At 41.6% G+C, this 11,494-nt stretch overlaps 2 protein-coding genes across 2 annotated transcripts; one reads left to right on the top strand and one right to left on the bottom strand.

Annotated features, from left to right (window-relative positions):
- Positions 1-907: 907 nt before the first annotated feature.
- LOC311255817 (extracellular calcium-sensing receptor-like) lies at positions 908-4,899 on the top strand (the record flags this gene model as incomplete). Its single annotated transcript, XM_084350467.1, has 9 exons — positions 908-1,369; positions 1,789-1,989; positions 2,137-2,751; positions 2,878-3,008; positions 3,139-3,235; positions 3,438-3,561; positions 3,744-4,216; positions 4,314-4,394; positions 4,543-4,899. The coding sequence occupies 9 exons, from the start codon at positions 908-910 to the stop codon at positions 4,897-4,899; spliced, it is 2,541 nt and encodes an 846-aa protein (XP_084206593.1).
- Positions 4,900-6,585: 1,686 nt separating this feature from the next.
- On the bottom strand, positions 6,586-10,545 carry olfcu1 (olfactory receptor C family, u1; the record flags this gene model as incomplete). Its single annotated transcript, XM_084350466.1, has 11 exons — positions 6,586-6,942; positions 7,073-7,153; positions 7,251-7,723; positions 7,899-8,022; positions 8,207-8,303; positions 8,458-8,588; positions 8,715-9,314; positions 9,482-9,682; positions 9,767-9,919; positions 10,051-10,206; positions 10,423-10,545. 11 exons carry the CDS (start codon positions 10,543-10,545, stop codon positions 6,586-6,588), a joined length of 2,496 nt encoding a protein of 831 aa, XP_084206592.1.
- Positions 10,546-11,494: the final 949 nt, after the last annotated feature.

Below are 11,494 nucleotides of genomic sequence, written 5' to 3'. Positions count from 1 at the left end.
ATTCATTTTTTTTTTTTATTATTATATTATATTATATTATTTCCACCCACCCATTTGAATTCTTACTCCCTGGGGTAATGATAGTACTCAGCATGCTGTGGCTGAAGGTGTTTAATATTATGAGCATACAGCTCATAAAGCATCTTAGCACCAAAACTGCTGTTTTTCATTGTGATTGGTTGATCCAGCAATGACTCATAGACCTATGACATGATGCAAGCATTAGACTCATTATATAGTCTACTCCATTAGCCTTACAGAAACTATGTTGGACAACCATTGGCTCCAGCACACACACAGTCTTTATGAGGTCAGTATGGACACTGCATTCAATGCTTGTTGGGGCTTCATGCTGGCTGCTTCTTTGAGCACATTTAGCCTGCTTTTTCCAGTTTTGTCAGATGGTCTGAAAAGTGCAAAGGAAAGAAAAGAACAAAGTTTAGAAAATGGTGTGGTGAAAGAAGAAGATGCTTTTACAGAGAGACTGAATGGTTTTGGGGTAGAGGGAGTGCGTGGTATTGCTTTTAGCTTACCTAAGTGTGTGAAAATGGCAGACAGTGAGCCTCTGGCCCTACAGTCTGGAGGGGATGTTGTGATTGGAGGTCTTTTCCCTCTGCATTATGTGGCCCCTATGCCACAACATAGCTACCAAAGCAAACCTCAGCTCATGCCTTGCAGCAGGTGAGGAAACTCTTGATATCTGATATAGTCCCACATTATAAAATATCACATTTAAAAAAAATAAGTGACTGAAATAATTTCCTCTTGCTGTGTGTTGCTTTAACATTGTTTATGTGTTGAGATTTATATTGTGTTATGATACTGTTTTCTGTCTCATTATGAATTTCATAGAGCGATACAGCTTTATTTAATTTTCTGCAGTTTTGATCACAGAGCATTTCGCTGGATGATGACCATGGTGTTTGCAGTGGACGAAATTAACCATAATTCAAGCCTGTTACCAGGTCTTAAATTAGGCTACCGGATCATGGACAGCTGTGACCATATCCACACAAGTTTGCAAGCACTCTTCTCTTTAGTCAGTCACTCCAAAGCTGTGATGTATGACATGAACAGGGGGTACAAAATGAAGGGGGGAAACATGGGAGGAGGAACTGGAAAGACAAATATTCTGAGAACTTTGAAAAAGAGAGGCACTGCAGTTTATGTAGCAATGCCTCGCAGTCTTGAAAATAATGGAAATTACATAAAGGAAAATGTAACAGAGGAGAAAGTGGATAGCAGTACACAAGCTGAAAATTTGCCCTCATGTCTTGCTGATTCTCCTGTGCCTGCTGTCATCGGCCTTGCATCCTCTTCTCCTACAAGGGCTGTAGCTCACACTCTGGGCCCTTTCAACCTCCCACTGGTAAGAAAGCAATACAGATGGCAGGATCACACACAGTATTCTTACTTAGTATGCTGTCCTTCCTTCTACTATTTGAGTTTTGCAATAAATCACATAAAAATATTAAAAAATATGATTTTTTTTGTATTTGGCTTCTGTCTTACCTCAACAAGGATAACATTAGTATTATCTCCCCATAGGTGAGTTACTTTGCCACTTGTACCTGTCTTACTGACAAGCATATGTACCCATCATTCTTGCGAACTGTGCCGAGCGATCTCTTTCAAGTTAGCGGTCTTGTTCAGCTGGTCACCTTCTTAGGCTGGCTCTGGGTAGGCACATTAGGAACCACGGTGAGATAAAAACTTTTTTTTTCACCCCACCATTAGTCTGTTAAAGACACTAAAATGATTTACGAAACCTTTCTTTATATATTTCAGGATGACTACAGTCACTATGGCATCCAAGCATTCTCTAATCAGTTCCGGCAACGAGGTGGGTGTCTGGCATTTCATCTGACTATCCCCAAATCACCCAGAGCAATAGATATACAAGAAATGGCAGAGAGACTGCAGAGTTCAACTGCAAAGGTAGTGGTGGTTTTTGCCTCAGAGGTACAGCTTCTGGATCTGTTTATAGAGGTAAAAATCTCAGTAAATGTATTTGACAAGTCATCAAATATGAGAACATGCAGTGTCTAAATTAACAATGTGGGAATTAGGAATATCCAAAGCATGTTGGTAATCTATTTTTTTTTTATTTTATTTTTTTTATACTTAATTTTCCAGCTGGCTCAGAGAAATGTGACAGGGATCCAGTGGGTAGCTAGTGAATCCTGGGTGGCCGCTAGCCTACTGACCTCACCTCACTTCCACCCTCTCCTAGAGGGCACTCTGGGCTTCTCCTTCCCTGGGGTTAGGATCCCTGGTTTGAAAGAGTTCCTGTTGAATGTCCGACCATCTCCCAAACCTGGGATGGAATTTGTCAACATGTTCTGGGAAGAGCTTTTTGGCTGTAAGCTTGAGTTTAGAGGAATCAGATCCAAAGACAGTGAAGCAGATACTGAAGATGACTTATTGGGATTGGAGGCTGTTGGTTCCAATTCAGACTTGCCAAACAATTCTAGGTCCTTGGTCAAGCCTATTGTTGGAAAAACAAGCATATTCAAGGGATTGGCTGATGAAAACTATAAAGGAGCTGACAAAAAGCCTGCATGCACTGGTTCAGAGGATCTCAGGTACACTGACAGCAGTTATACTGACATATCTCAGGTCAGAATATCCTATAATGTGTATAAAGCTGTTTATGCCATCGCCCATGCTTTGCACACGTTATTGAACTGTGATTCTGCAGAATACAACAATGGAATGTGTGAGAGACATAAAACATTTACTTCTAGGCACGTAAGTTGAAAAACCAATAAATATATGTATAAATCAAATTTTGAATATGTTTTTGTGTTTCGGCATAATTCTTTGGCCTGCTGGTCTCGTCCCTGCAATTTGTTCTTTCTTCCTCCTTTCATACAGTTGCTGCATCACCTGAAGATGGTGAATTTCACCAACCAGTTTGAGGAGAAGGTGTATTTTGACTCCAACGGAGAGCCGGTCCCTCTGTATGATATTATTAACTGGCAGAAGGACAGCGAGAGTGAAATTAGGTGGAATATTATTCTTCAAGACACATGAATACAATGAATCCTAATTGAGAAGCTAAGTTTATGCTTTTGTGGCTATACCTGTCATTCAAAATTGTTCAGCCTGACTGCAAAAATGTTGTGCTGTTTTTAGATTGGTCAAAGTTGGAAGCTATGATGGTTCAGCTCCATTGAGACAACAGTTGCAGATGAAGCAGAGCACCATTGTATGGAGCAAAGGAGAATCACAGGTTGCTCACATGTCCCAAAAACTGATTTCATATGTGTCTAGGGTTAGGGGTGTAATTAGTTCCTTTACAGGATAATAAATTTGACCTGGGATACATCATTAAAATTCCTGTAATTTTGCACCTGTAAGAAAGCCTTTTTTCCACCAAGCATCTGGTCTGCAGCAAACAAAATATTGATAATTTTATACCTTTATTTGTTCAGGTTCCTGTATCTCAGTGTAGTGCTCCATGCCCCCCTGGCAGCAGGCAGGCCAGGCGTCCAGGAGAGCCGCACTGCTGCTTTGATTGTTTGCCCTGTGCAGATGGAGAGATCAGCAACCAGACTGGTAGCCCAAACATGTTTTGTTCAATCATACATGTTCTAACTTCTCTAAGAACCAGAAGGCCATTAAAACCACATGAATCCAAACAGTTTTATAGTCATCAAGGCTTGTGCAGATTTTTACTGTACTGAGTTTGAGTTTGTATGTTTTTACACATTACATGTTGACTGTTTCTGCTCCCAAAGGTTCCACAGAGTGCACAAAATGTCCTCAGTACTACTGGTCAGACAAAGACAAGGTGAAATGTGTGGCCGGGGTCGAAGAATTCCTTTCTTTCTATGACACCATGGGCATCATCCTGGTCACACTCACACTGCTGGGTATCATCCTGACAACCATCATCACGACTTTCTTTCACCATTTCCGTTCCACACCGATCGTCAAGGCCAACAACTCAGAAATAAGTTTCTTGCTTCTTCTATCACTCAAGCTCTGCTTCTTGTGTTCCCTGGTTTTCATCGGCCAGCCATCTGTGTGGACATGTAGGCTCCGCCAGGCAGCGTTCGGTGTCAGCTTTGTCCTCTGTCTGTCTTGCCTCCTTGTGAAGACCATTGTGGTTCTATTGGCTTTCCGGGCTAATGCACCTGGTTCCAGGGCTCTGAAGCTGTTTGGTCCCTCTCAACAGAGGACTCTGATCCTCTGCACCACAGCTCCTCAGGTGGGAGAGCTAAAGAACAGCTTATTATTTTAACTCAACTTGATCAATGTTTTGCATTTGTTTAAAATATTTGGCAATCCTCCTCTCTTGCTGTCAGGTATGTCTCTGTGCTGGTTGGCTGTTGGGTGCGCCTCCCTTCCCATTCAGGAATCCAACCTACCAAGCCTCAACTGGAAAAGTAAGAATGACAGTGTCCTACAGTGTTAAATCCTGCACATAAGGCTTTAATGTTTATTATTAGTTGTATAATGGATCACAGCATAAAATTACAAATTGTGCTATATGTATTTATTAATCTGTTTTCATGTATTGTTGTACATTATTAGATTGTTGTGGAGTGTAAGGAGCCATGGCCTCCTGGATTTTATCTGGTTCTGGGCTATATTGGTCTACTGGCCTTCTTCTGCCTACTCCTGGCGTTCCTCGGACGCAAACTACCTGATACATTCAATGAAGCCAAGCTCATCACCTTCAGCATGCTGATCTTCTGGGCCGTGTGGATCTCTTTCATCCCAGCTTATGTCAGCTCTCCTGGGAAGTTCACTGTGGCCGTGGAAGTATTTGCTATATTAGCTTCCAGTTTTGGACTGTTACTATGTATTTTTGTGCCCAAATGTTACATAATATTACTGCGGCCTGAGCAAAACATTAAGAAAGGCATGACCGGAAAATCTGTCAGATGAACCCAACATTTATGTTTATTTAATTTTAAGTGATCATCAAACAATTAGAAGCGCATTCTTTTTCATTTTAACTACAACAATACATTTCCAAAGTTTTAGTTTATATAGTTGAATGTGAAACAAAATAAAATGCCTCATGTAAAAAGCTTCCATGTTTTGATATCATTATTTTCAGGTAGATACTGCACTTGATGCTGAAGTGCACTGGTCACTACGCTCTAGTCCAATGAAGGAAATAAACGAAAAGCCATTGTCATTGAGTACCTTTATTGCCGTCAACATCACTCACAGGGTAATGGCAGACTCTCCTGTCTCAAACTGATAGTCCTAAGCTTTAATTGAGTTGGAATACACCTGGGGAGTACACAACATGTAGTAAACACCCCCCAATGGTGTGAGTAGGCAGCCCTAGTGTAAGGTGCCTTAGCCAGTTCGATAGTCTACAGGCTCTGGAAAGCCTAGAGACAGGATCCAGTCCCCTTAAGGACCCAGGCCACACATTTGAGCCCCACTGGGAAATTGTAGAACAATGTTTGCAGGTCCCTCCTGATTGGAAGCTTCCACGGCATTCCATCCAAGACGTCCACATTTCAAATGCACAGCTCTGCAATAAACCATGGGTCCTAATATAGGTCCTCCACCAGCAAAAGGCTGGTCTGGTGAGACGTCTGTGGACAACATCAGCAGGGACCTTTGGACAGGTTGCATATACAGGAGGGCGAGAAAGATCACTTGTAAAATGGCTGTGATTAAGCCCACAAGCAAAAAACAGTGTCACCACTCAACCAAAAAAAAAAAAAAAACATTTGCTGGATATTGCAGATTCAGGCTTCAAGAAATGTACATTCTGCTAGAAATATATCTATACATACAGTTTAATAAATAATGCTACAGTTGAAATATTGGTTATTGCACATTATTTGTTGTAATTATTGCACATTATTTGGTTTGTGAACTCAATACAAAATACAAAAGAGAGTCCTCCTATTGACTCAGAGTGTCTGACACTCAGAGCGAGGAGTTGAATAGTTTGATGGCCACAGGCAGGAACGATTTCCTGTGGCGCTCTGTGGTGCATCTTGGGGGGATCAGTCTAGTACTGAATGTACTCCTGTGGATGACCACCACATCATGGAGTGGATGAGAGCCATTGTCCAAGATGACATCCAACTTGGACAGAATCCTCCTCTCTGACACCACTGTCAGAGAGTCCAGCTCCAGCCCCACAATGTCACTGGCCTTGCGGATCAGTCTGTTCAGTCTTTTGTCGTCCGCTACCCTCCAGGGATGGCTTTCTTCACCCATTTTCTAAAAGGTCACTTAGGTCATTACAGGGGGTCTGTGACAACTGTAACTGGCAGTCATGGGTAATGGTGAACACAAACCCGCTGGACTGCCCCTAAAGCCAACCATGCTGCTTTGTAATGGACTAACAGGGGCTGGCTGTTAATACCTCATGTGCAGGTTCTAGGAAACGTCACATCTATTTACAGTAATTTCAGTTAGGTCACCACTTGACGAATATTATTAAAAACAAAACATGGAAGCATTTTTGAAGTAGCACTTTATTTTTTCACATTCAAATATTTAAACTTTTTAAAAGTTTGACCAGGAAAATGTATTTTAATAGGTCAAACAAAACCGTGCTTCTGTTTGTAGACTTAAATAACCTAAGACATAAATGCTTCATCTGACAAATTTTCCGGTCATGCCTTTCTTAATGTTTTGCTCAGGCCGCAGTAATATTATGTAACATTTGGGCACAAAAATACATAGTAACAGTCCAAAACTGGAAGCTAATATAGCAAATACTTCCACGGCCACAGTGAACTTCCCAGGAGAGCTGACATAAGCTGGGATGAAAGAGATCCACACGGCCCAGAAGATCAGCATGCTGAAGGTGATAAGCTTGGCTTCATTGAATGTATCAGGTAGTTTGCGTCCGAGGAACGCCAGGAGGAGGCAGAAGAAGGCCAGTAGACCAATATAGCCCAGGACCAGATAAAATCCAGGGGGCCATGGCTCCTTACACTCCACAACAATCTAATAATGTCAGACAATACATGAAAACAGATTAATAAATACATATATCACAATGTGTAATTTTATGCTGTGATCCATTCTACAACTAATAATAAACATTAAAGCCACTGTGGGACACTGTCATTCTTACTTTTCCAGTTGAGGCTTGGTAAGTTGGATTCCTGAATGGGAAGGGAGGCGCACCCAACAGCCAACCAGCACAGAGACATACCTGACAGCAAGATAGGAGGATTGCCAAATATTTTAAACAAATGCAAAACATTGATCAAGTTGAGTTAAAAGAAGAATCTGTTCTTTAGCTCTCCCACCTGAGGAGCTGTGGTGCAGAGGATCAGAGTCCTCTGTTGAGAGGGACCAAACAGCTTCAGAGCCCTGGAACCAGGTGCATTAGCCCGGAAAGCCAAGAGAACCACAATGGTCTTCACAAGGAGGCAAGACAGACAGAGGACAAAGCTGACACCGAACGCTGCCTGGCGGAGCCTACATGTCCACACAGATGGCTGGCCAATGAAAACCAGGGAACACAAGAAGCAGAGCTTGAGTGATAGAAGAAGCAAGAAACTAATTTCTGAGTTGTTGGCCTTGACGATCGGTGTGGAACGGAAATGGTGAAAGACAGTCGTGATGATGGTTGTCAGGATGACACCCAGCAGTGTGAGTGTGACCAGGATGATGCCCATGGTGTCATAGAAAGACAGAAATTCTTCGACCCCGGCCACACATTTCACCTTGTCTTTGTCTGACCAGTAGTACTGAGGACATTTTGTACACTCTGTGGAACCTTTGGGGGCAGAAACAGTCAACATGTAATGTCTAAACACACACAAACTCAAACTATACTTGTACTTGTAAGTCTTGATGACTATAATGTTGTTTGGATTTCTGTGATATTAAAGGTGTTCTGGTTCTTATGAAGTTATGAACATGTATAATTGAACAAAACATGTTTGGGCTACCGGTCTGGTTGCTGATCTCTCCATCTGCACAGGGCAAACAATCAAAGCAGCAGTGCGGCTCTCCTGGACGTCTGGCCTGCCTGCTGCCAGGGGGGCATGGAGCACTACACTGAGATACAGGAACCTGAACAAATAAAGGTATAAAATTACACGTCAAGATTTGCTTTGTTGCTGACTGAATGTAAAATGACAGGAGAAATTATAGGAATTTTAATTATGTGTCCTTTTAATTATGTAATTTAATTTTCCTGTAAAGGAACTAATTTTTAAGATACATATGAAATCAGTTTCGGGGACATGTGACCCACCTGTGATTCCCCTTTGGTCCATACAATGGTGCTCTTCTCCATCTGCAACTGTGATGTTGATGGAGCTGAACCATCATAGCTTCCAACTTTGACAAATCTAAACAGAATAAAATTCCTGCAATCAGGCCAAATACTATGTGTGACAGTTTACATGATAGCTGGCTGAATGCTAAAATAGCTACAATAAGTTCAAATAAAGTTTCTCTTTCATGACTTGTTGTGTTGTTGTGTCTTAATGAATAATATTCAACCTAATTTCACCCTTGCTGTCCTTCTGCCAGTTAATGACGTCATACAGAGGGACCGGCTCTCCGTTGGAGTCAAAATATACCTTCTCTTTAAACTGATTGGTGAAATTCACCATCTTCAGATGATGCAGCAACTGTATGAAAGGAGGAAGAAAGAACAAATTGCAGGGACGAGACCAGCAGGCCAAAGAATTATGCAGAAACACAAAAACATATTTAATATTTGATTTATACATGTATTTAGTAGTTTTTTAACTTACGTGCCTGGAAGTAAATGATTTATGTCTCTCGCACATTCCATTGTTGTATTCTGCAGAATCACAGTTCAGTAACGTGTGCAGAGCATGGGCGATGGCATAAACAGCTTTATACACATTATAGGATATTCTGACCTGAGATACGTCAGTATAACTGCTGTCAGTGTACCTCAGATCCTCTGAACCAGTGCATACAGGCTTTTCATCAGCACCTTTATAGTTTTCATCAGCCAATCCCTTGAATATGTTTTTTTTTCCAACAAGAGGCTTTACCAAAGACCCAGAGTTGTTTGATTTGTAACCAAAGGCATCCAATCGTGTAAATGTATTCATTGTTTCATTGTCCTTGGATCTGGCACCTCTAAATTCAAGCTCACAGCCAAAAAGCTCTTCCCAGAACATGTTGACAAATTCCATCCCAGGTTTGGGAGATGGTCGGACATTCAACAGGAACTCTTTCAAACCAGGGATCCTAACCCCAGGGAAGGAGAAGCCCAGAGTGCCCTCTAGGAGAGGGTGGAAGTGAGGTGAAGTCAGAAGGCTAGCGGTCACCCAAGCTTCGCTAGCTACCCACTGGATCCCTGTCACATTTCTCTGAGCCAGCTAAAAAATAAAGAACACATAAAAAAGAATTGATGATAATTAGAAAGCAAATAGATTTATGTGAGCATCAACATTATTTTTTTTTATTCCTAATTCTCATATTTTACTCATCATTTAAATACTGTTTAGCTGTACTGTATGCATTAAGTGAGATCTAGGGTGCTAACCTCTAAGAGCAGATCCAATAGCTGTCCCTCTGTGGCAAAAACCACCACTACCTTTGCAGTTGAACTCTGCAGCCTGTCTGCCATTCCTTGTATCTCTGTTGCTCTGGGTGATTTGGGGATAGTCAGATGAAATGCCAGACATCCACCTTGCTGTCTGAACTGATTAGAGAATGCTTGGATGCCATAATGACTGTAGTCATCCTGAAACATGTAAAGAAAGATATAATAAGTCATATTGGTGTCTTTAATGGACTAATGGTGCCAGTAAAAAAGTTTTTATCTTACCGTGGTTCCTAATGTGCCTACCCAGAGCCAACCTAAGAAGGTGACCAGCTGAACAAGACCTCTAACTTGAAAGAGATCACTCGGCACAGTTCGCAAGAATGACGGGTACATATGCTTGTCAGTAAGACAGGTACAAGTGGCAAAATAGCTGACCTACAGGGAGATAAAATTAGCTTTACCTTTACTGAGATAAGACAGAGGCCAAATATAAAACATTATTAAGGAATGACAGCATATGAAGTAAGAATACTGTGCATGACCCTGCACTGTCATTCCTTTCTCACCAGTGGGAGGTTGAAAGGGCCCAGAGTGTGAGCTACAGCTCTTGTAGGAGAAGAGGATGCAAGGCCGATGACAGCTGGCACAGGAGAATCAGCAAGACATGAGGGCAAATCTTCAGATTGTGTACTACTGTCCACTCGCTCCTCTGTTACATTTTCCTTTATGTAATTTCCATTATTTTCAAAACTGTGAGACAGTGTTAAACTAATTTCACTCCCTCTCTTTTGCACTGTTTTAAGCATCTCTGTCTTTCTTGTTTTTTCTTCTGTAATTACCCCCTCTATTCTGTTACCCCTGCCTCTGAGCATGTGTGATCTTGTTTCAATTTCATCAGTTGGTTTCACCTCACTAATCACAGCTTTGGATTGACTGACTAAAGAGAAAAGAGCTTGCAGGCTGGTGTGGACATGGTCACAGCTGTCCATGATCTGGTAGCCTAGTTTAACACCTGGCAACAGGCTTGAATTATGGTTAATTTCCTCCACTGCAAACACCATGGTCATCATCCAGCGGAAGGCTCTGTGGTCAAAGCTGTGGAAAATTAAATAAAGTTGTATGCAGTCTACATAACAGAGAAAGCACAGCATCTGAGCACAATATAAATCAGAACATAAAAACACTGTTGAAGCAGGAATTATTCAGTCACTTATTTGTGTAAAAGTGTAAGATTTGCAACATGGCACTATATATATCATGTTTCCTCACCCGCTGCAAGGTGTGAGCTGAGGCTTGCTTCGGTAGTTGTGTTGCGGCTTTGGGGCAACATAATGCAAAGGAAAAAGACCTCCAATCACAACATCCCCTCCAGAATGCAGGGCCAGAGGCACACTGTCTGCCAGTTTCACACACCGAGGTAAACTAGAACCAACACCACGCACTCCCTCTATCCCCAAACCACTCAGCCTCTCTGTAATCTCTTCTTCTTTCACTACACCTCCCTCTAAACTTAGTTCTTTCCTTTCCTGTGCACTTTTCAGAACATCAGAGAACACTGGGGAAGGAAGGCTAAATAATGCCCAAAGAAGGTGCCAGGACAAAGCCCCAACATGCATTGAAAGCAGTGTCCATACTAAACCCATACAGACTGTGTGTATACTGGAGAAAGTGGTTCTCCAACATAGTCTTTGAAAGACTAATGCAGTAGACTATATAAAAATGGTGTTGCTTGCTCATATCATAGGTCATATGAATCATTGTTGGATCGACCAATCACAGTGAAAGGCAATGTCACAAGAGACAGGACAAGACATGGCTCACATGAACTATGAGTCCTGCCAGACATGACTTTATTAAAGAAATGACTACAGTTTTAGCCCAGACTTATAAAAAACACACTTAGGTCTAAGGGATACAGAAGATGTTTGATTTGTTCAATCTTCAGTGTGATTACACTTTTGTTAGTTTTAGAAATACTAAAGGGCAAAGCAACTGAAACAATCCAGATCA

Source organism: Pagrus pagrus, assembly GCF_965226575.1.
Source record: "Pagrus pagrus genome assembly, chromosome: 4".
Taxonomy (NCBI): Eukaryota; Metazoa; Chordata; class Actinopteri; order Spariformes; family Sparidae; genus Pagrus; species Pagrus pagrus.
This window is presented reverse-complemented; position numbering and strand designations above follow the sequence as displayed.